The 26,068-nt window shown below is 38.3% G+C and overlaps 1 protein-coding gene across 1 annotated transcript in view; it reads right to left on the bottom strand.

The window, feature by feature from the left end:
• The window catches only part of RANBP17 (RAN binding protein 17), a 136,084-nt gene that overhangs the window by 17,569 nt on the left and 92,447 nt on the right, over positions 1–26,068 (bottom strand). The window contains exons 20-24 of the mRNA XM_088522626.1: positions 22,283–22,371; positions 16,502–16,609; positions 13,906–13,988; positions 5,929–6,143; positions 4,640–4,778 (exon numbers count right to left, since the gene is read on the bottom strand). Of these exons, the coding sequence (XP_088378752.1) occupies positions 4,640–4,778; positions 5,929–6,143; positions 13,906–13,988; positions 16,502–16,609; positions 22,283–22,371 (634 nt within the window). The remainder of the gene's footprint in view (positions 1–4,639; positions 4,779–5,928; positions 6,144–13,905; positions 13,989–16,501; positions 16,610–22,282; positions 22,372–26,068) is intronic.

Raw genomic sequence — 26,068 nt, 5'->3', positions numbered from 1 at the left:
CTGCTCACACACTCTCCTTTTCTCTTCCTCTCGAAAATAGGAGCGCAGCCCTTCCCCCTTGCCAGCTGCTGCTTCCTTCTGGCCTGACACCTGAGAGACTTCTGGAACTGGGAACAGCGGCTGCAACTGGAACATTTGCAACCGGGATGCTGTGACTCCCGTTCTGCAGTTTTGGTTGGAGACGTTTTTCAAGAGCTGCTGGCCCAGGCGAAGCTCTGCGTGTGCGTTCACTGCTCTGCTTCGTCGCGTGCGCGGTTTAGCTAACCGAGATTCGCTGCAAAAGTAAATGCCACATCCAGACGACAGCAGCTTCTAACCCGCTTCCACTGACTTCAGCTACAACTTCTCCAGGCCCTTTATAGTTCACAGTATTTATCTTAGATGGGCCACTGGAGTAAGAGATGTGTGGGGGTTGCAAAAGGAATTAAACTGTTAAAATGCTCATTTTGAGGGAAAAGGGATTAGAAGGATCCAATTAAATGTACCTTGAATTCTTTAAACTATGCTAATTTGGAGGCCTGCCAACCTTGCAGTGTTCATTTAAACACATCCCTCTAGACACTGAAGTATTTTGATCTGTGTCTGCTTAACTCCTTAAGCTCTGTGCTGACACTGTTAACTCTTCGCCACCTAAAAACTGTTTTTTTTTCTAAGAACATTTTGAAATGAATACTGAGAAAACATTTGCAGGGAAGGCAGCTACAAATGGACTCCTCGGATTTGATTCTCCAAAGCATCCATCTGATTTATAGCAGGAGGTTCAAGGCATCTTACTGCTCACAGGAGCGAGCCAGGGTGTTTTCACTCTGCCTCTACTGGGCCAAAGGACTTCCTAAAACTGAATTCACCAGAGCAGGACCTTAGAAAACGCTGCCTGCACCAGGCTGAGCTCGAAGTTACGGTTCTTGCCAGAGCAGACGGCAGGATCCGGCACTCATTGCGCTCTCAACTAAGAGTCCTGCATATAAACTAGAAATGCAATTCATGGTGGAATTGAATCACCATCAATAACAACAAGTGAGATATTTGAAAATACATATTTCATAGGAGGGCTCTGCTGTATTTCTAAACCACTGCTTAACTCTATTTCTTTTTAAATTGAATAATACAAAGTAAATCACTATCATCAGTTTACAAAACAGCAGTAGTTCTAAACATGCTGATACTGTACAAGTAGATATTTTACATTCGACAGTAAGTGATTTTAGCAGGACAGCAGACAGGTCTATGCTATCATTTGCTCATGAGAATCTGATATGAGTGTTAAGAGCTACTTAAATTTGCCCATAACTATATATCAAATATGCTTCTCTATGCTCATTTTTCCTTTTGATTGCAAGGATATAACAGACAGGGAGCGTCAAGCAAACTCCCTTGAATGACTCTTCTGGGCATGTGGAACCTTGCGGTGGAGCACAACAGCTTCTCACTAAATCTTAATGAGACAAGCCAGGCAACCAAATAAATAGAATAAACAAGTGAAACAAGGAGCTACCAATTCAGGGCTGTAGAGAGAGAAGAAATGGATGGAAAAGACAGAATAGAGACAGAGCAATAAAAACACAGAGATGAAAGCCTGGATAATCAGGAAAAGATGCGATCAATGCAAGTGTCTTGTTTCCAGTCAAATCTTATTATCTAGGAGCTAATTTGGGGGGTTTTAAGCAAGCAGGCTGCAGTCACTGAAGGTGCCAGTGGTAGCGACGTGTGTGTCAGCAGTGATAGCTCAGTACAACTTTTTTTACTTATCTGTGTAGTTTTGTCTCATGTAGTTAATCCTAATCAGCTATTAGGTCAAGTAACTGAATGTTGAGTATGACTGTTGCATTATCCAAAAAAACAGTCAACAAAAATAATTGGAGGACACTTTTCGGTCTTAATATGACAACAGCATGCTGAAGGGGGATTGGTTTTGAGCAGTTTGGTGACATTACTGAATCGCTGCAAATTAAAAGATTTTGGGCTGTTTTTCACATAAAGGTGAGGGGAGAGAGTGAAGTGGTATTTTCCCTGTCCATCCATTTCTTGCAGCTCAGTACCAGTATTATTTGCTTTTGAGACTAAACCTGGAAAGCAGATGGATTTGGCAATTTAACATCTAAATTAGGCAGCGAGATGGAAAGAATTGTTTTACTTTTCCCTCAATGAATAGCATACTATACTATTAATCATAGGAGAATTAGAAAAGCTTCACAGAGATTAGTGACAACTTGCCAGGCAGACCACATTAAAAGGCTCTGATCCACTGAGTCAGCTGTGAAAAAGCCAGGTAAACACTTTAGAAGAGAACTGAGTGTTTATCCTCACAAGAAAAGCTTACAGGAGGCCTTCCATTATAGCTGATTTACTGCTAGGGGCTTCTTAAGGAATACATACTATTTTGCAGGATTTAGAAAATGTGGAATCAAGCAAGAGATTTAGTGAGAAACAGATGCATCTCCCTTAGAAATAAGGATTTGGGGAATGTTTAGCCTATAGGTGATCACGATGAGAGCCTCAAAGGTTTTACGTACATAAAGGGCATAGGAGAAAGTCAAACATTTTTTTTCTTCCCATGAAAACGTAGTGCTTGGTTGATATGTAGTTTCCTAAACAAGGCTAGCTATTTCAAACGTGTTTCTGGAGAAAAAAAAAAAAAAAAAAAGATGCATATGTTTTTATCAGTTTAAAAGTCCCCCTGAGCTGGTTTGCAGCCCTGATCCTACTATTTGGACCCTACTATTTATTTATTTATTTTGGTGGCATTGATACAATTCAGTGAACAAAAAGCTATACTGGGTTACACTTGCCCACTTACCAAGGGCATAGGGATATACATGACAAATTAACTCAAGAAAAAGACATATTTATTTCACTGAGTCAGAAATGCCCCAGATACCAAGATTTTCAAAGGAATCAAAGTTTTAGAAGTATAAATCTTAAGAAAATGGTGGTGGTGACAGCTAACTAACTCCCAAGATGATGGTATAATCTATATTAAGAGCTCCAAACTCAACATGTAATTCATCTGGACAAGTCATTGTAAGAGTGTGGAAAACCATTCACTACACAAATAAAACTTCTTGAATCCATAGCATGAATTTAATGTCTTGCATGGATATCACGTATCAAAAATTCAGATGACATTAAAGAAAAAAGTGTTAAACACTTGGTTTTAGTCTCCTACAACATTTGTATTTGTTTTAGGTGATGTAAGGATTATTAAGCAAAAGTGAGTTGGAAGAGTTGAAGAATATCAGGAGTACAAATTGGTGGAAGTTTTTAAGAAAACATCTGTATACCTCAAAATTAATATTTCATGATGAAACTCCCAAGCACCTAAACCACAGAATTTTTAAACAACAATTTGAACTACCTATTTTTCTTACTCCTCCCACTTCCTGGAGTGAGAGGGGAAACACCTTCTGAGTGAAAAGACCCACCTAGCATGAACGTGGAATGTGTATATAGCTTTTACATTTTCTTCTCTTTTGCATGAATCCAAATAGGCTTTCAAAGAGGTTTTTAAAGTTGGTACGTTAGTGAATTATTAAAATGAATAGAGCCAATATCTCAAGTGGAAGAGATGTAATGTGGAATAATAACTGATGATGAACACAGCCTGCTAAACTGGTAGCTGTCAATCAAGCCGTCCTTCAGTGCAATAAATTCATTTGCAAATCATCAACAGGCAGACTCACAGCAGAACCATCCTAGCAGCAGAAATTGCTGCACCATCATTATATATGACAAAGCACTCAAAATATTTGGGGGAAGATGGATTTCAGCATTATATAATAAAATGACCTGAATACTTCTTTACTACTGTTGCTTAGCTATTCAATTCCCATTTTCTCTCCAGGAATGGCTTCCCTCCTGCAGCAGAAACTGCTGAATGTGTTTAACACGGCGAACGCCTTGCGAGGCTCGGCGCATCCGTGCATTCCTCTGGGGCTGGACTGACACTTGGCGGTAATGAGAAACACTAGCTATTACGGAGAAACATCCATACACACGACTGTTAGACATTCCCATTTTTCTCTTAATACACCACCCTAATCAGTGAAGACTACTGTAAGGTTTTAGGCAGCTTTCCGAACAGAAAAATTTATAAATGCAGGATATTCTTACGTGATCAAAATGTAGCTCGTTTATTTTCCTTTCCCCAAATGCCCTGTCTCCTTCTTCAGATCCTAAATGGATTTTAACTACCCACTCCCCAAATAAATTTTTTTAGACAGCAATCTGGTAAAAAGAGTACATTAAAGAGTGCAAAGGAATTAAATGATCTGCAATCAGACTGGAATCTTTTCACCATTATTCAAAGTATGTTTTTCTTACACTGATTCCACTTGAAAGTGGGATTACATTCGGGAAGTAATAAATAATTTTAAAAAATCAAGTTTCTCTTTTCTGTTGATTGAGATATCTTAAAATTTCTCAAATCATACCATACCTGTGCAAAACAAGCACTATTGACACAACAGCTATGCAAATCAAATGAAAACAACACCCCATTGATTCCTGTTCGCATGCTAACGCATTTTACTTCTGTTTGAACTTGGCTGAAAAATCTCTCCACTCACTTTTGGAGCTACAAAGAAATTTTAAGCACCTATTTATTGAATTTGTTCTTTAGCTGAGTTTTACTAATTCTTACCTAGTGCAGTTAGTCCTTCAGATATTGAAGTGAGGATATAGATTAGGACATGGGGCTCTAGGCTGGTAATGAAACTCATGTGATCTTGGGTCAGGCACTCCAAAAGCGGGTAGTAGGCCTGGCTTAGTTTTCGATATTGCTGAAAAACAAAGTATACATTGATAGTAAATATGGTCATTAACAACATTAACAGCTGATAGGAAAATATATTTTATATATCCCTTTACTGTGTTATCAATTCTAATTTAGTCATTGAATCAAGACCTTTTTATAGACAAAATGTTTTCTACTTTTCAGATTTACCATAGAATATAAGCTCATTATTAGCCCAAAATACAGCTTTTGTAATACAGTAACGGTATCACCTGCTGCGCAGCTCTCAGTCTAGCAAACACGACCGTGATCAGGGCGGCAGCTGGGAGCCACCTCGGCAGGAAACCTTGGAGATTTAGCACAGATTTCCCCAAGGCATCTCCTAGATGCACTTTTGTGCTTCCACTCGCTGACTTCCCAAAAGGCTCCGGGCAGGCAAAGGCATCTGCCTGAACCCCGTGGCACAATCAGCATCTTAATGACCAGTATTCAAGGCATTTATTTTTGGAATTGCTAGGAAAGTGCCAAATATGTATATTTTATTATACAGCCAATACACTAATTTGGTCTGAGAGCAGCTTTGTTGGTTCTAAGGACTGCCTTTTTTTGTGGCACGTACAAATCTGCGTATTAACAATCTAACTACCTGTCTGGTCCCTTACTGCGAGAAAACAGCAGTTCTGAACAAAAACAGCATCAAGAAAGCGTCACAGATCAAATTAAGGCAGAGAGCACACAAGATTTGCTGCCTTCTCACAGAGGAGTGAAAACATGGTGTCAAGGCAACAAAATAGTGTTTTAATGCTGCAGAAAATCTTGTAGAAATTTAAAAATTTGTAGAAAACACTGTTACAATTTACATATTGGAGCTAATTACAGAGCAGCTCAATCTGTTGCAATGTTTTTACAGTGCATCCAGGTAATTTAAATAGGTGTAGAAATGTAAAAAGGAACAGAATTTGGCTTTTCTCCTTTTCAAGACAAGCTTCCCGAAAATTCTGGAAAAGCTGTTGCCTTAGATGCAGTTTTATCATACCTGCATTTTAGCTGTCACTATACAAATAAATTCAAGTAATTGGACTGAAAGCTGTGTTTGAGCTGTTCTAGATCCCTCTGTCTCATTATAACAATACAAAGCCTGTGGTGGTGTTATTTCATATTTCACATAAAGACTCCCAAGATGAGTAATTGCTTACTAGCAAGTCACTGTGGGATACTGAAAGCAGCATTTTGACAAAGGCCTGAAGTACATTGTCAAAGTGGTTGTCCCCGTACAACTTGAAGACGCCAAAGCTGACATAATTTCCACATAAGGCAGATTTGAGTGCAGAGTAACAGATGGAAATGCCCTTGAGTTTCAACGGATAAACCTGATCTTTTGACAAAGTCCCAAGAGAGAGGATCTGATTACCTGTTTTCATAAAAAGAAAGAAAAGAAAGAAAGAAAGAAACTTATATAAGCACCCAGAAATCTACAGTACTTCCATTGCACTATCTATATTCATTTTTTATTTGTCTTTACTTTCATAAGTACTTGCAAGAAAATTTGTTTCTGCTATTGATGTAAAAGATAGGTTAAGTAGGCATGACTAGAGCTTTAAAGCAACCAAAGAATTAGAATGCAAAATAAAAGACAAGCTCTGGAATTTCCATTATTGACTCCCGAATTCCTTAATCTGAACAGTTGCAACACATGGTTTTATAGTTTTGCATTCTGCAGCATAGCCTGGTTTTGTCCATTACCGTGGAGGTCTCTCGGGATGGTTGCTGATGTATACGCACACTTAATATATCCCTCAGAAAACAAATACGACCATTACAAAAGCCTCTATTTTACCAGCCACAGATGGGAATAACTTTAATTAAACTCCATGCTTATAATTGAAAAAAATTGAGCTACCTGTAAATATTTGCTGTTGCTATTAACAGGCAATAGTGACTTTTGGCTCCGCTGCGTGGCAGCACCGCTGATCCCTCCGCAATCTTCCCTACCAGCCTAACTATTCATAAGGCCTCATGACCAAGTTTTCTAAGTAGCTTGTAATAATTTAATGCTCATCTTCACAACACTCCAGAGTTTGCCTTCATGACTAAAACATGTTTTTATAACCTGAAGCAATTAATGAAAGTGAGCTAAAATGGTAGAAATGAACACAGCGAAGACTAAGCACTTGAGTTCTACCATGGGGCCGCCTCATTAGGTCAACCCCAACTGAAGCCAAGTGCCTGCTCGTACATTCTGCTACTACTCAGCAGTAGCTCATGTTCGTTAACTAGATAAAAACAGCACATAACCTTGGATTTTTCAAGTATTCTTACCAATAAAAGCACATGTTTACAGATCATATGTTCAGCTCACCTGCTTTGGTATCTGTTTTAGTTGTTGCGACTATTATAGGACACCTTGACCCAAAGAGTGAAAAGCAAGTGGGACTGTTTACTGTTTATAACCCCAAACTCTGCCAGCTGTGAAGGGCAGTTAGGAGAAATTTTTCTTCTATAACAGGCTGTTCAAATAAGTCCTTAAAACCTTGCCTGAGATGGCCTAGAAATCACTGTGGTGAGTTTGGGAACTGAATCCTATCCTCTCAGAGACCACAGGAAAACAGTCGAAACAGTGATTCCCGATTTTTCCCTTACATGGTTGGCTACTGAACAGCAATGTGGAGACCTCAGCAGTTTATACTAGCATCCGTTCGAAAATAATGTTTGGAGTAATAAAAGCGAAATGTCATCTAATACATACTAATGTCTGATACAAAACTCTGTCCTCACACAGCTCTCCTTTCCACCCATGCAAATTCCCATCTGCAGAACATATACCAGCCTTACCTTCAATTCTTTTTGCTTCAGGTTACATATTATCAATAAGGAAGAATTTACATTTTTCACTTTGAATAAACAACACAGAAAGCCTTGTTTCTAAACATTGAACACATATTACCCTTTTGGTAGAGTTTAATGTAATAATATAAAGAGAAGGATAGTTACCATTTAAAATATTAATGTACTTCAACACTTTTGCCCAACACAAGGGAGCATATCTGGCAGATTGTAAAGGAAGAATAGACAGGCATAATAGATAGATCAGGAGTCCAGTCAGGAAACTACTTAGAAGCAGGAATTGAGGCCTGCAAGAAGTGGGAAGAGAGCTTCACTAGAACTACAGAAGACAGGAGAACTTCCTACCGTCCTCGTTAGGTAGGAAGGATGCTCATTTATGACCAAACTTGACTTCTTGATATAACATTTTTTAATCTTTCTGAATGAACTTTTTTTGGTTTCCTCAGCTAATAAATCATCAGTTGAAAAGCTCTACTCTACTAACACAAATACCAATACAAATATCTGCCAGGCAAGGCAATGTCCTAGGCCCAGGGCAAGGAGCACCTTGAGGTGGATGACTGAGCTCTCCCAGGGCGACACCAGAGGCTCTGAGCTCCTTGAAGTGCTCCAGGAAACATGCGACAACAGATGGAAAGAGCTCAGGAGTTGTCCATGCAGCAATTAGCTACTTAATATGGAATTAGTTGGAAACCAATGGGAGAAAAAGAATGTTGAGGAATGGTGAAAGAAACTAAGAAACCTTAGCCTGGGAACACAAGGCCTAGGATGTAGACACTAGGGCAGCTCTGCCATCATTTTTATTATTCCAGGGAAACAAACCCTCAAAACTCTAAAACTAAAGCTTAAAATCCATTTATCAACATACCACATTCAATACAGGAAGGCACAAACCCCGCTCCCTCACTCTGCTTCACCCTGGGCAGGGGGATGGCAGAGGAGATCGGCCTGGCCTTCCAGTGGAAACCCAGAGCTGAAAATGGGATTAGTACAAGATAAAAAACTGTTTTTTTTTTTTTTTTTTTTTTTTAAAGTGGATAGTGTCCACAGAGGACTCTTCTGCCTTGGCGGGCTCATTTTAAAAGGGCCTAGGAGTAGGAACAGCTGATTTCAAATCTTCAGCAGAGGTGAAAGACCTTGTGGTCCCTGTTACCAGTGCCCCAAGCCATCACCTATGATTCATTAGCTCTAACGCTACAACAAAGACCAAAGCTTTAACGTTAGTTATTGAAAAAAAAATATGAACTATGGTGCTATGCCTCACTAGATAAAAAAAGGGATCTAGTTGTAACATTTAGCAGAAGCTCCAGGGGAATATTTTCACACACCACAGATACTACTGAACATAAACTAATTTTGAGATATTTGGAAACAGGTCAAGAAAAGCTCCTCAGCCATGAAGGTTCTTCTTACATTTATAACACTTGTAGTTGAGGACCAAAATACCCTTTTATTCACTTCTGTTGCTAGAAGAAACAATTTAAGAAATGAAATCAGTGTAATAATGACCTTTTGCTTGCAGAATTTAAAAATTGTATTCCAAATTCATAGCTGTCGTTAAAATGAAAAGTCTGTAGAGACTAATCAGGGAAGTTTGGTGTCACTACAGAGTATTAAAACTAAAATAATAAAATCCACCACACACCAAATTCTTAATGCGTTCTGCAAAGCACATTCCCTTCCGCCTCAAGCACACAGGAGCACGTCAAGATGGACACCTGCCCTTTCCCTGCCTTTCCAATGGCTGCTACAACAGCAACCATCAGACAAATATCACTGCCTTACGGCTGAGCTTCAGCTCAGCAGGGTCTGTTCTACATCTCAGCCCAATAAGCAGTATTTATAACAACACAACTAATAGGTGTGAATTGGATGGAAGTCAGAAAAGGACTTCGGTGAGCTTAAACAAAGGTTGTGAAAATTCATTGTATTTATAGAGAAAAATGTATATGGCACCTTTTCCTTTTTCATATTTTTTATTATTCACTGCTGCCCCATAAAGGTAGTTTTGAATATACACTTTCCAGGCATTTAAAATGTTAGGGCAGAATAAGGAAGTGGCCATACATTAAAAAAACAAACAAAAATAAAGCAAAAGCAAAACATGAATCAAAGATGAGAGCTAGCTTCATAACTATTTTTTTAAAGCTGCCACAAGAAGAAAAATGTGTGTAAAAATCTTTCAGATCAACACAAAAAGCATGCACAGGGCCAGGATAAATTTGCCAAAAAACCACAGGTTATGAGATCTGAGTCCGTAATGAAGAGCAATATATTGTGGAACAAGGATCGTGAAAGTGAGGAGAGGAGCAGGAACTGCGCGCAGGAACTCTGCTTTTAAGCTAAGTTGCTCATTAAAAACACCTCTTATACAGCAAGAATGATTTTAACCAAAAATCTGAAATCCTCCAAAGTTGCGAGCACTGAATGGATTACCACACTAAGTTTTGAAACACGTGTTTTGGAAGCAATTTAAAGCTCATTAGAAATAATTGTGTCTGGCTACTGAAAAATGCGGTAAAATTTAATCCACATCCAAATGCTACCTGGGCTGCGAGGGCAGGAAATTGTTCTGTGCTACTGCGGCTAACCTCACAGCTGACCCTGAGCAGTAACTGCTCCAACAGCTGAAAGCTGAAGCAAAATTAAAAACTTACATCAAAGTATATCATGACAGAACGTAGATAAATAAAAACAGCATATTGAAAATATTATTTTTATGTCAGTCGCCTATAATGAAAGGGAAGAGGTTTACTAAAACGTAAAGAAAGCACAGAACAAGAAATAGATGGTCCCAGGATGCACGGAAACATCATTCCTATAGAAATGGGAGTCTAAAGACACATAGCAAGGAGGAGCTGTCCATACAGAATTAAAAGGGAAATATACTGGGCAGGAGGCATGGTGGACTCTACTATTCCAAAGCCTCCCATATTTTTTCCCCTCAGATGTTTATTTTTAATCCCTCGCTCTAGCCCTAACAGCCAAGACTCAGACCTTTGGCTGAGCAGCTGCACGGCCGCAGCGAGGATACGGGACCATCTATGGGCTCTCTGCATCCTGTGCTGCGGAATGCACAGCATCCATACGGACACCTTAGTTGGAATTACCTTCCGTGCCCTGTCAACACCAGCAATAAATCAGCCCGAGGTCGGGACACGCTGGTAGGGCCCTGAACACAAGGCAGGATCTGCCAAGCAGAAATAAGCACTCGTGGTCCCATTTTGCACGAGCGCGTCAGTGATACCAAAACCACCTTGACCAGCGTTGCCCAGCTTTAGGAAAAATCACATGTACAGCAGGGATCACTTGTGAACTGTGTTCTGGTGTTGGTGAGAAATCTAAAGCCATCTTGCTTCTGTTACTGATTTCTCATCAGTGTTGGCAGGGCAGAGATTATTTATCAGGTCACATTTTTATTTACCTATAGATTTGCAAATCAAGAAGATTCCAGGTATACTATAACTGTTAAGTCATCACTGGAAATTTTCTTCTTGTTCAGTTTGTTGCCAGTGAAATTGCTGAGAATAGCTAAGTACTTCTTATTACTATTTTTACCATGCTCTATACATCACTACACATGAGAGAGAAGGTAGAACTTGCCCTGCCAGGGCAGCACAAGGAAAGGATGAGACGGGCACTTACACGTCTCCCTTGTCTCCTGCCGCCACGCGGAGGCTTTGTTAGTTCGGGAAGGTAATTGCTCGAGTTGAGATTTCAATCAAATGTACTCTGAGTTTCAGGAGTCTTTCTGAGCTGCTTTGAGGAGCTTGCTGTGAGCTTATGCAAGTCTTGGCTGACGTGGTAAAATAAATAAGCATATGTTTTGTTGCCATTTCTTGACGTTTCCTACAGATCTTCCAGTTTTGCTCTGCTTCAGCCGTAAAATCATGTTTAACGTGTGTCGAGTTTTACTTGAAAAAAAAATTAAGTTTCTAGTTCTTATGGTACAGCACAAAAGTTGCAGTGACCCCTGAGGGACTGGAATGCATATAACTATTCATCCTTTTAACTGGATCACACGATTTTCAGATGGTCGGGTGGAAATATTGCTTCAGAACATAGTTTTATGTTCTTTTATGATAGTCATTTGGTTTACTTGCTTACCTTTTCCAGACCTCTGCCAAGGTTACATATGCTTAAAAGACAAAGATACTTTAAAAGAAGCACAGAATACTAAGGATTAAAGTTTTCCTTATGCCTTCAAAGAGCAATTTAGGTGTTAAGGTTTTGAGAAAAGCATTTGAATTTAACACACATTCAATTGTATGTTCAAAAGATCACATAGAACTAAAGCAATTAATCTTGCAAAGTGGGAATTGGTGCTAAACGCTAAAAACTTTTTAATAGCAGCTACTCACATCTGATTAATTGCAGCATCTTGAAATACTTTTAATGGCCAGTAAAACTTCTCACAGAAGAGAAAACATGGACAATTTTTCCACGTCACACGTAAGTAGTGGAAAGACCACTTCTGTAATCTAGAGCCCTTTCAGAAACTGATGACAGCAGGAATGTATCTTAAAGGTAGGCTAAAAAATGAACACCAACAGCCTCTTCCCAAGCAGGAATCAAGATTCTAAGTAAAGAATTCTCTCAAAAATGAATCAATGGAAAATACACAAACATCAAGTGGAAGCTTTTTTTCCACCTCATCTTTCTTCCACTTTAGTGGCCCTTTCACTTCTTTCTGTGCCTGCATCTTCAAATAGATGCCCCAGATCCTGAAGTGCCTTTCATGAAAAGCTTCGTTTAACGAAGAGGCCAGTAGGATCTAGGCTTCAAAGGCTCCGCAGCTCTATTAGTTTAGCTGTAAATCTTAAGCCTGGGCTGTCTCTGCTCTGTCGGATTTCCTGAAAATGCATAATTAAATTCTAGCATGAGTCAGAAAATGTCAGGTCTTCATGTACAAGAGCTGCCAGTACTTTAGGGCCGACAATTTTCTGAACCTCATTTACACACCATAAAAGCTGCATTAAAGAGCAAAAGGTTTCTTTAAGAAAGTGTTTGTAGACATGAGTTATGAATGAAATACACCGAAGCCAACTATTGCAGCTGACTCAGCAATGCTTAGAAACTGGATGCTGATAACTGAGATGAATGGATGACCAGCGATAAGGAATCTTTTTTATCAGGGCAGAAAGGATGGCAAGGATTGATTGAAAGCAAATAGAAAGAGAAGGAAAAGAACATTTAAATGCAGCAGGACCAGGAAGACAAGGGGACTCTAAGCAACAACACAACTACATATGTATTTTTTAAATGATCAAAAAAAAAATTGCTGCAATGAAGTCTAAACTAAACACGAAGCTGACAGCAGGTAATGTTAGAAACAAAAAGTTAGCCTTACATGCCTTACATGGAAAACTTGACTTTTATTTTTATTTAATCAATAAATTTCCCCAAGAACACAATCAAAAAATGTGGCACCGCACTCCTTGATATACTTGAAAAGTAAACAGAAAAATGATTTTATAAGAAAGAATTCATTGGGTGCAATTTCTTCTGCTATAAGTAAATGCTTTATGTATTCTGCATATATGATTTGCCTGCCCTACAGATGTAATGCAGAATTACATTTGAAACTTTTCATACAGGTAGCAACGTAACATATACAATTTCCAGCTCCCAAATGTTACTTGAATGCAGTAATAACAAATCGGACGCATGAGTTTTCTTTCTTCAAAAGGACACTTATGAGTCATTTATGATTTATGATTCTTCCCATTTGTACAAAGTACAAGTGAAGTCACTCTACAAACACTTAATAATGTTCCTTTCAAAATACTTATAATGCCATATTACAAACGACAAAATTATCTGAAGTCTAATATAAACAGTTGGTGTCAAAAACCTGTTGCAGCTGCACAAATGAGTGGGAGTAGTAAAATGGAGCAACTTATTATAAAAACAGCGCTCTAGGGTAAAACTATTATGGTCCTATTATGTTTTGGAACTGCTTGAATATAATTTGAATACATAAAGTCAACCCACACCTATCAATCGGTAGCCTAAGATCAAGCACTGTGTGCATACGTGTATCTTGGCTGACATGTATTTACAGTTGCTAGAAGACTTGCACATAAGTCAGAAAAATGATACGAGTGACAGTGATACATGAATGAAACCTGCTCTGTGAGTGCAACTGAGCTCCAAAGGTCTGGACCAAACATGCTGTGCACTTTATAAAGGGATGATGCTGCAACACATCACAGTCCTGCTCCGTAGTCCACAAATCCATCAATGCTCACAACTATAGCTAACAGGATTTTTATATCACAAGGCAGGCCAAGAATTACACTGCAGAGAGAATGTTAATGAATACCTACCATACGTACAAATCATTTTACTAGCTTCTCTGAAGAGCAGAATTCCATTTGGAGATGATACATCAAAATTTAAACGCTGAGATCTACAAAATAACAGCAGAAACATTCAGATGGTCATCAAAACAGAAACCCGCAACAAACAAACAAAAACTGTATTTGCTGAATCCAAAGTACAATTACTTGATAAAAGAACTCCAGGTTTCAGTCCAATTAGATGCACACTACAGTTATCTAAATATATTGCCAAAAAACGATCATATGACAAAAGGCAAAATAATTCTAAATGCAGGCGGTGGCTCAAACCATACCTACTGCCCCATGTTGTGAGTGTTGCTACATGGTTCAGAGAAACACCATCGTCCAAGCAGTTAGGCTGTCCTTTCACCTTGCTTCTGTTTTGCTTTTAAAATCAGCTAATCCCCACTGGTTATTCTGCTACATAAAATCTGTGGCCATTATAAGCTAGTTTTCTGAGTGTAAATTGTAACATATGTTTTTTACGAACCTCCAAACCTGAAGAAGACAGTACTGTGTTCTCTCACCTGGTGCATGTATGTTAGCAAAGCCTGCAAGAACCACTGCATTCCCAATTTGGAGAGGTGCCAGAGATCTTGCCAAAGTCTCTGTGGCCTCTTTGCTATGTGTCTATGAGATAAAGAAGCCTAACTCCTAGTTTAGTCCTAAGTGGAAATTATTAACATTATTAAAAGTCAATTTTAAACATAGGTCTTAAGCTTCTAAGTATCTTTAGCAGAACTTACCATTAATTTTTACTTAGAATGAATGGCAAAGGAGTCATCCCTGTGTGTCGTAAATCAGAGTATTGCCTGGCTGACTTAATCGGCTTGTCATGCACTTCTGATCCTAGGTGGGAGTCCTTACACAGCCCCTAGCACAGAGGAGGTACCTCTCTTTGCTGCAAGACCAAGGTCTTGTTGTCTGAATCCCTATTTGCATGGTCATTTACTGCAAACATTGGAGTAAATTGGGGTCTTTATAAATGAGCAAAATCTGCCCTGTAAAACATTTGTGTATTCCATATGCACAAAATGTTAATGTGACTGGCAGAGGCAAAAAAAAACAAAAGCAAAACCAAGAAACAGCACATCCTTTCAATATCAGAGTGGCACAGTGCAGAATCTGATACTCTGTAACATATTTTAACCATGTCAAAGTATATTGTATAATGCATTCCAACCTGTAAAAGCTAACGCAGTACACAACTCATGAAAAAACACCATCCCAGATGATGTTTTCTAAAGGGAACAAAGCAGATTTTCTGAATACCAATAGGTAGAAGAATAACATGAATACAGAAAGTAGCTTGAAGAGCCATCTTTTGCATCAGATTTACTGCTGCAGATCCTCTGCTTTTGTTACTGCTATTAGAGCTCTGTGCTTAGGTTTTAAGACTCTTCTCCTTGAACCAAGTTGCAGCACTGCTTGTGTGCTGCATCATGCATAAAACCAGGTTGAACTATTCCAGTAATTTGTTCTACTTACTGCTGGGATAAAAGACACAATTAACACACACAAAAGAAGTGACAGCAAACCAGTCAACACAAACAAGACGGGAACTCCGAAGGTCTGTGCAGCCTTTCAGGGATTTAGTGATTAAGTGCACATTATACATGCTAGTTTTTCACTGGGAGACAGGTTTAAACTTCATTGCACCAATTCAGCTGTTACTAGAATTAACTAAGCATTTTCCCCCCAAACTTCAAATATTTCACCTTTTTTCTTTTTTTTTTTTTTTGGCCTTTGCAAGTTCAATTGGCAAGACAAAATGAAAAATGATGAAAACATGCTTCTCTGCTGAAAATCCTGAATACTTTGGTCATGAAGGTATCCAGCAGAGAAAGCATTTTAACTACCAATTTTTCATTTCAAATTCCCTCTTTTTCCTTTGGGCAATACAGTAAATATTTCCAAGTGCAATGATAATTTCCCAAAATAAATTGTTCTTTTACTTGTGGTAAAACAGAAATTTCATTCTAACACCTGCAACGTAAAGTATTGATACTACCTCACAGAATCATTCTGAGGCCACTTGAGTGATCCCGCAGAGAAAATTTTAGGTATGGGAGAAGTTACCTACAAGTTGATTAAAAATATTGCTATCTTGGATAACATTCTTTCCTATTTTGGCTAGGAGAAGAAATGAGGAAAAAAAAAACTGTAAAGGGAGTTGCAGCTTTACAGGCTTACGTATATGCTGCTTGGCTTAAGGCAAAGCTTGAATCTGCAACAAGTCTTGAGTGCAGATTATTTTCAGATATTTAAAGTCAGTATTTATCCCTATTTAGAACCTACATTTCCACTATTTTTATTGTAAAATCACAGCACTTGCAAGTGCTCTTGTGATAAATCCTTAACAGTTGATTTTTTCATATTTGTCATTTTTGGTAAAAATAATACGATTACACCGAAAGCTAAGTCTGATTTGTAAATTTTGCTCCAAAATACAAGAGCAAATATCACTCTTAAAGTTAGCAAAGCTGGACATCACAATGATAAGCAAAACAGAAAAAAATGGAGCAGTGCATGTGTACCACTGCACAGCACCTTGTTTATCTAATTTTCACAGGCTTCTTACCTATTTTGCATGAATTCTGCCATCAGCTTCAAGATAGGGGTTGTACATGCAGGCTCACGGTACCACAGTTCAATAGCTCTTTGAAGAACAGACAGATACGCTGGGTATCTTCAATAAAATTAGTTAAAGAATATCCTGATAAAATCAAGTCTTCCAAAACAATAACAACTGATTCTATACCATGCTGCTATATGGCTGGGCCAGACACTGAGCTCTGACAGGTACTAAAATGGGTACAAAATTACTCCCAGTTTAAGAAGTCTGTGCTTAGAACACTAAATCCTTTGCAAATGTTGATGGTTAGGAGGGAAATGGTTAAAACACCATACCTGTAACGAAGGAAAAGGAAATCATTTTGTACCTGCAAAATAACTTACCAGTACATACATATGAAACGCACTCACTTCTTTTTATGAAAGACAGAAGTCACAAAGGGTAATTTTAAAAGGCATTTAAAAGCAACAAGAATTTACATCCTGAGGCCTTAATTTTACTATCATCTCATATGAAAAAAAAAGGGGGAAAAAAAGAGCAAGTAGCAGAATATTTTATACCATTTTTGATTTCATACAAAGCCAACTTCTGATTTTCCTGACATGCTGAAAAGAATGAGTTTGGCTGGATAGGAAGGAAAACTAGTAAAGAGAGGTGAGTTAACAGAGCTTTACAGGCAAATAATTCAACAGCTTTAACCATTGTTAAACAAGAAGTTTTAACAGTTTGCTATAAAATCATCCAGTTAATCGAGTCAAGGGTTTCTGTCAATATTGCATTTGTTTCTCATTTTTAACTTTGCTTGCTGTCACATAATTCTGACTTATTTAACCTCACTACAAAGAGTGGCTATTAGGAAACCGCTATTGCCTATTCAGGCCATAAAGGAAACTATCTGGTATTTTGCAAAGCAGAATACAGTTGAGGCACTTAACACAGGATCTCAAAATAATGTCTGCAATATGTAAGAGCGTGGCCTCTTCTAGGACAAGCAGGCACGCTCCCAGTTCACTACAGCTCTTCTGGTGGAGGCTAAGGCCACGGGCTGGCTGCTGAATGACAGTGCTGCGTGGATGGAGCAGTTTTGGCCATTGCTGTCTTGGGCATCAAAAGATTTGTGCATTTTTGCTGCCAACTGCTTGAAACACTGGGGGGCATAAATTACACACAGCCAAAGCACACTTCTGACATAAAATATACTTTCTGCTTTTCTTTCTCCCTTGCAGGTTCCTTTACACGTTAAATCAGACAAACTAGAATAAATCCAAATGCTGTTTACTTAAAACACCCTGCCAGGTCCACCAGGATCCCTGCCATCTTATAGCCTCACTAATGTCCCTTTCAAAAGAAATGGAACTGACCCCGAGCCTGGCTCACTCACAACCAGGAGACTCCCTGGCCTTCCTAGTAGCCTAACATAAAAAATGGGAACATGTTGGGATGCTGCAAAGCCCTATTTTAGGATTGCATGGACTAGGAAACAATTGCCTTTTCTGACTTCAGAGGAAAGACAAAGTAACCCGCTATGGTTGGCTGTCTTAATTTAAAAATGTAAGCATTGGGTCCATGTTCACTGACAAGCAAAGAGTAGCAAACTAGAGTTTCATAAAAGCTAGGGTCAACAGAAATGTGTTGCCAATTTATTATATTGTAAAAATCCAATCAAGTGCAATAAATTGATTTTTAAAACACAGTATTAGTTTTAAAGTGATTTTAACCACAACCTTCAAGGAAACTGGCTAATGCATGAACTAAACCCAAGAAGTCCGTTTCACCACTCAAGCTGAAAGGAATGCAAAGTGTCTGATGCTGAGGTCTGCATCAGTACAACTGAAAATAACAGGTATTACAAACAGATTATCAAACAGATAGCCTTTTTCATGGGAAAATGCATCCTCCTCTTCTCTTGTGCTTAGGCAACTTCAATCTCTGCAGTTGCCTGCTGGGTTCTTTCAAGTTGCACCTAATCCAGAGTACTTTAAACACATAAACTTTCTATTTTAGTTCTTCAAAACCAAAATAACTTTGAAAAAGTCATCTTGTTGCTGCACATTGTTTTGTTTTGTGAAGAAACATGAAAAAAATTTGGATAAATACATAACAATAATAGTTTGGTGAAGAGATTGCATTGCTTTTTTCTATGAGGAGCAATGCCTGAAGAAATACATACTCAGATAACCAATATTAATGGCAACTTATAAACGACTACTAGACAGACCACACAAGGACAAATTTCTATCAATTTTGCATCAGTATATCTATATGTTTAGATGTCTACATCTAGGCACACAATTTGAACAATTTCCTGGTCTCATGCATACATTGTGTGGTATCTGGCTGAGTCCAACTCCCGGTTATCCTAGTAATTTAATTCTTGCAGCCGATTTTTTTAATTGTAACCTTTCTCTTTTACAGACATCAGAAGTCTTTAAATGCCAACTGGGAAGAAGAGAGGAAAAACCGCCTATGGGTTACTTTTTAAGTAACAAAAGGGTGGCCACTACCCTCTACTTGCAACTGAATCCCCATGGACACACCTGACTGCAAAGGGCCTTAGATTTCAGTCTGACATTAGCACGGCAGAAAACAGATTAAGTGCTCAACATTTTACCCAAGCAGTCTTGGAGTAAACAGCAGAATGAAATATGAGTAGGACGAGGACTGTTAATAAAAACAGATTTTGCTTCTCCTCAAACTGGCGTACGGATTTTTTGAGGTCACACCTGCATGTTCTTCGCTGACCTACAAATTACAGACACCACATTTTATGAATACAAAAGGCGAATAAACTTTCCAAAGCCGTAGTACTGGAATCATCATTGACAGCTTGACATATCAATATTTCAGGAAGAATAAATGACTTTCATATCCAAGGGATTTTTTGATTTGTTTTGTTTGCATGCTTTTTTTCACCTTGCATTAGTGGAATACTTTGGGAAGATGCTATGCTTAACATCTAAAACTGCTTGAAATATTTGGAAATATTTTAATGGAGTTTTTGAGACATCACCTAATACAACTTTAAAACAAATTTTACTATTATTGTAAGTATTTTCTCTTCATCCCTTGCCAGAGGAAAACTATAAATCTTGTCTCAGCTGAATGAACACCATTTATCATATTCATTTTCTTGTCAATACAATTATGAAAAGCCTTTGGCCTTTTTCCAAGGAGCCTGATTTGCTAGAGAAACTCAATTAGTATAAGCAAGCCTGCTACAAAACAGCCCTATTTGGCAATCAAGAGCAGCTTCAGCTTACCTGACAGGTCACCTCTAAACTAAGATCCCAGTATCTCCTCCATAATGGCAAAACAGATTTAAAAAATGGTTAAAAAAAAATCAAAAGCATTTAAAAAATCATTTCTGCTCATTTTTGCCATCTGCTGGACAGAACTTAAATTCCAAACATTTTGATCGGTAAAGGAATAAAGAGGAATCTCTCTCACCTGACAGATTATGGAGTGCAATCTATTATGGCAGAGATTTCAAGACCGCTTGACCAGTTTACCAACATGTTCCTCTACCACTGAGTTAACTATCTTCGCTACAGAATAAACACCATTTCACAGTATTAAAAGCACAGCTTTTTATCCTTTGCCCCTTTGCTTTGGTTGCACATTGAGCAAATGCAAGTTATGGAAATCAGATTTACTTTGGCTAATATTCTGCATTTGTGATTCTCACTATTGAAATTGCAGGGCTTCAAATATTACAAAAGAAAATATTTGAAAAAAACGGCTTTTCTGTGATATAGAAACCATTTTTTTTTTTTTTTTTTTACATTTCAGATGATATATTTGAAGCTACAAAAATAATTATTTTAATCAAGGACATTTAAACAACACAATAAAGCAGTATTTGACCCTCTCTTCTACTCTTTCCCCTCCCATTTATCTTTCTGTCTTTATATATAGTAAATACAAGTTGGGATAATAGCAGCTTATTCCACTATAATGCTTTGGATCAATACCTGGATGAAGCTGGACTCAGCCACATGAGCTGAAATCCACCAAGTAGAAGCTTGCACTTACTCTTTACAGCCAAAGGTGATAGGGAAAGAAATCTTGAATCTGTGAACTGAGAAAACTTCATCTTTGGGTGAATTCATTCTGAGCCAAAATACATTTTCCTGTATTTTTATTCTTAACATAGAACAGTGAAATGCAAAAGTTGGAGGCTGGATAAATTAAAAAAAAATAGTAAGATAGAATTCACAAATAATGAAAAAAAAAATCATCCAGAAAAGGGTCCTAAGGAGTATGTATTCTGGATCCATGCCTAAAAAGCCTCCACGGATGAATCTATTTCTTTCAAATGTGGAGGAGGTCAGTCTCCTATTCCTCCTCCAGTAACTGAGATTTGCAGTTCTGCACAAAAGAGGAGGCATGATACTCCCGCCTTAGTAGGAAAAACAAAGTAAAATGAATTTGAAATGTAAGCAATACCAATCTATTTCCACTATCTAGGCCAAATTAAGTAAGTTTCACACATCTTCCAGGTTTTATTATTAATTTTTATAGAAACATAAGCACAGACAGTATGCTAATAAAGTTAAACGTACCCCAGTGGTGCCTACTAGCAAACGAGATCCTAACTCACAGTGTGATTTCAGTACATCTTTTCTCCAGGCCTCTAAAACTGAAATTAAGTGATACTTCCCACTAATTCTATGGGAAATTAGGACTATGCAAGCTTTCCGTTTTAGACTTTCTTTCTCTCAGCTGCATCAGGCAAATGGAGCCTGTGCTCGTCCAGAACCGCTTAGCTGAAAGGTGCCACCAGACCCAGCGTCTCTTGGCTCCGGGTGGCCTCCCCATCCTCCGTCTGCTCCAGAGACATCACTCGTGAACAGCTCAATTTCATTATGGCCTTCAAATAAGAATATTTTTAAAAGGTTGATTTCTGATGAAGCATGCAAATGTGCTTGTATGTCACCTTTTCTGTCCATAAAGCAAATAAACATACAAATGACAGCTTTGGGAAAATGAAATTATAAAACTGCTATATTCATATTTTTGTCATTAAATGTTCCAGTAGGTTGTTACCTACATAATTCTGTACTGAAAAGAGAGAATGACAGCTACTGCACTTATAAAAATATAAAACATTTCTCTCTGGTACAGAATCATGGTCTTAGAATTTAGACAGTTACTTTCTATTGATGTCAACTTATTAATATCGCAACACCTGCAGTCTTCTTGATCAGCAGAAAATGGGCAGCTCTGAAACAAAATCTAAAGATCTGGATTTTGTTTTCAGAGCTGCCCATTTTCTGCTGATCAAGAAGACTGCAGGTGTTGCGATATTAATAAAGTTGACATAAATAGAAAGTAACTGACTAAATTAAAGACATGATTCATACCAGCGAGACAAAGCTCCCCAGATAGCACTTTTGTTTTTTTTAAAGCACTTTTGATGTTAAACCAAATGTAGGTACATTGTACTTTGAGTTAAAGATGCAGCTTTTTTCTTTTTTGCCTTTTTTTTTTCCTCCTTTCCTTTATTTATTTATTTTTAAATCAAAACGTGCTGGACTCGTGGCTGCGGGGGAAACCATTTGGGTATGTTTCCTAGATCACCAGTGTGACACAACAAAAAAGTGACCTCTCCGCGGTCTTTCCCAGTTAACCGCATGGTTGCCATTGTGCTGTAATTTTAGCTGATTACACATTAGTTCATTTAGCTTTGTTTCCTCTTCCCCACTGTGCCATACTATTAAAGTAATGCCAGGGGCCTGGTGTCCCTCTGTGCACAGAGCTGGTATTGTCACCGCGTAATAAGGATACATCCAGTCGAACAGCATGGTGTAGCTGGTCTTTGTGTTGAGCGCAAAGGCAATCCCTCGAAGGTCTCTCGCCAGCCCGATCAACATACGCTGTCAGTGGGAAAGAGACACAGTAATTGATTTTCACGTTAGCGCAGAGCAGATGGAGTAATAATCAGCCAATAATGACCACATATCTGATTTTGATTCATTAGTTTAAATGTCTCGCTCAAGCCCTCTTCCATAGAGGGCACAAAGATTCTTTTAATGACCCGGATTTGCACGGCTTTTGCAGCGATAACACTAGCAAAACGCTTCGGAAAGGCTTTTGATTATTCAATATACTCTACTAATGAATAATGCAAATTAAAACGTAATATATGAATACGGCATATTAAAGTTTAAAAATGCTTCCTGGATTAATATATCAAAAGTAACAATAACAATAAAATGTTAATTTTAGTTCGTAATATTTTAAATGAGGTGGAAGGCTAATTGACGCTCATAACAGAAGTTACAATTAAGGTTACGCTAAGATTACCACTGTACTGTTTTTTTCATATACTTCTAAAAAATGTTTTTTTAGTCATTTTCCAAGGTAATTTCTTCAGAGAGAGACTTTTTTTTTTTAAATTAACAGAAGACCATGCAAATCTCTTTATCTGTATTAACTCTAAGATGAAAACATTTATTCTTTCTTAAATGATTGAAAAATGGGTTCAGAATCCGTCAAGTTCTAAAGCAGCAAAGCTTTTCATGTAGCTAATTAGCCATTACTTAAGGGCTGTTTTCAGGAAAATTAATAGAAACAAGCAATAAAAAACACTAGTGAAGGAAAAATATTCAGAATACATATTTTTAAACTTTCCAATATAGTTAGACATAAGTATTTTTTTTATATATATATTTACAACTAATTAGTATAAATACATTTTATCCACGTAGTACAGCTGGGATTTGTCCTTTTTTCATTATGAAACACCACAGTATTGCAGAGCAAAGTTAAAAACAAAACAAAACAAAAAAACATAGAAGCATGGAACACAACATATATAGAGAAAACTTTCAAATATATATTATTTGGCCACAAGGGAATATTTTTAAGCTGAGGAATATACATGGTAAGATTCACATACCAAATTTAAATTAGTCAAAAAAATATGACCGATTCCTTGATAAACTGCTAAGGGCACCCTTACAACAAGCTAAGTCATTTCGACTTTTCCCATGCAGCCAAATGAGCCCAACGGACTTAAAGGCACATAGATTTATCTGAGAATAAATCAGGCTCGCTATCAAACACTGGTGTGGTTGCTAGGAGTATTTTAATATTTGCATTTCCTTTCTGTCGTGCAGTGAAATGGCCTGAACTTGCAAGATGCTCAGAGGTCTCGACTCTCATTAACTTTAATGGGACTTTGAAATCACCGGAGAGGAAGTGTTCAATACAGGGAAGATGGCATATACAACTGTAACTTTATATTCATTTATACTTCCATACTTCATCTATTCTGTCCACACAGAAAATAACTGTTTAGCAGACATGGTGGCCAAAAGTGAAAAAAATAAGAGCTAAGCAACAACACCCCTTTGGGAAGGGATGCTGAGCTCCAGCATAATGTACATATATATTATATATAGGCTGCTCATGGTTGTGGGCTGTTGCAAACACAGCGAGGGACACGAGTAGAACTGCAGAGACAAGGCTGGTGCTTCTGCAGGTACCAACTGCCTTTGGCCAGGATGTCCTTAGGGAGGAGCAGCCACCATCTTACTATGGCCTCTACGACAACCAAGCAACAAAACCCATGTTCCCTTAACATACAAATTGTTTCTTTTCTTCAGAGAAACAACTGGCAGTAAGAAAATACTCTTTGCAAATATATGTAGCAAACAGTTCAGTTACAAGACTTTAAAAAATATTTAATAAATGTGTATGTGCCACTTTCTTTAAGCCACGGTCCCACGTACTGGTGAGAACCCATCACAAACACCAGGCAATTTTGAACACCGTTTGAGTGTCTAGAGAACACTCTAGAGAAGTCTAGAGAAAGAAGAACTATCACCACATAAACTATGTTTCTCGGCTTGCATTCTTTATGTTCTGGCATTTTCACTAGAACTTCCATACTATTAATGGCACTAGTCGTACGAAATGAGCTTGCTCCGCAAAGCATATCATGTCCTTGCCTTGTAAAATGCCAGGCTGCTCAATGGTTTGGGTGGCAGCCACCTAAAATCCTTAATGATGAACAACATGATATGCTCATACACCTGCTTGGAGGCAGGTGCCCCACGGGGTTCGCAGAGCTTGTAACCGCAGAGTAACGCGTGGCCTACGCACCGCGGCTGCTGCTCCCACCACTGAGGTGACCCAATGAGGACCACAGCGAGGGAGCTTCTCGGGGGCCTTCAGACAGGGGTTTTCCCCCAAACGAAGTGGTTCTGTTGAGCATCACAACGTCCTACCTCACCACCATCAGGGTGGCAGGCCTGCTTATGTGTGAAAAATTTGTCTCTTTAGGTCTAACGCCCCCCACTCCAGCAAAAGGCGTTTCAGTGGATTTTCTTCAACCAAAAGAGCCATACGTGTAAATAAATATTCACAGGGAAGGGCAAGAAACACGGCACGGCTGGAGAGTGCCAAGCACCGGCCTCGCGCGGCCTCCCCACACGCAGCCTGACAGACCCGCCGCCACTGCCGCACTACTGGGGGCAGCCATAATATTACCCTCATAATTCTGCGATATAATAACAGCAAAGGAAAAAAAAGGTGAGGGGTCATTGCGCTTTGTCTTTAGAATTAAGATGGCTGTCTTCATCCTTACAGCATACTCTTAATTCTGGAGACACGTCTTAATAACCTCTAAATAGTTCCAACAAAAGAGCCGTGTCAGAGGAATGAGCAGGCCCCAAGGTGTTTCAACTGGAGTGTTTTCATCTGCCTTTATTGCTCTATCCCTCTCCAGAATTAAGGCAATAACCTGTGATAAATTATTCAGGAACTGCTACAGGGATCAAAGCAAAATCATTCTGTTAAAGTGCTGTTTGCAACATTTGGCACTTAGTGTGAAAACTTTTAATGTGTGCAAGCTGAAAAATCAAGGATTTTAAATAATTTAACAGCACGGAGTTTCTCCAAACCGGCTAAAGATAGCATGTTGCTATTTAACTGCTTTCTCCTCAGATGCTTCTTTTTGTGCATTTTATTTATTTATTTTTTTATCAAGCCAGATGATGTCAAAACTATAAACCAAAGCACTCCTAAGCTGCAGGCCAGACGGGCCATACCGTGCTTAACTGGATTGCCTGGACAAACACAGAAATTCCAAGGAGACAAATCAACCACTTTTTTTTTTTTTTTTTTTTTTTTTTAGTATTAGACATTCTTCCTATTAATATATATATGAAAAAAAGCAAGGAAAGCAAGGAATGAAGCGCTGAAGAAAGCCCAAAGCACGTACTAATTACGTAAGCCATCTTCGGTTATATTTGATCTCACTGGAAAAGAAACCCAAACACGTTTTGCGTGCAGATTTGATGCTTACAAATGTGTTTTAAAAAAGAGAGCTCCCTCGTCACAACTCTTTTCCAATAGTTTATTTCAGAAATATTAAAAAGAAAAAAAACCTCCCCAAACTAACCAGATAGAAAGTGCTAGTAAAAACCACAAATTAAATGAATTTGGCAGTCCTGGACCATTTTCCTACTGATATTTTAGGAGTGTCATCTCCCTGTGGATAGCAATACTAAACATTTTATTGAAGAACGCAACTGTTTTTGTTTTCAGCACTTGCAAAATGAAGTA

Source organism: Tinamus guttatus, unplaced genomic scaffold (genome assembly GCF_059628265.1).
Source record: "Tinamus guttatus ecotype Peru unplaced genomic scaffold, ASM5962826v1 Tinamus_guttatus_pri_ptg000155l, whole genome shotgun sequence".
Lineage (NCBI taxonomy): Eukaryota > Metazoa > Chordata > Aves > Tinamiformes > Tinamidae > Tinamus > Tinamus guttatus.
This window is presented reverse-complemented; position numbering and strand designations above follow the sequence as displayed.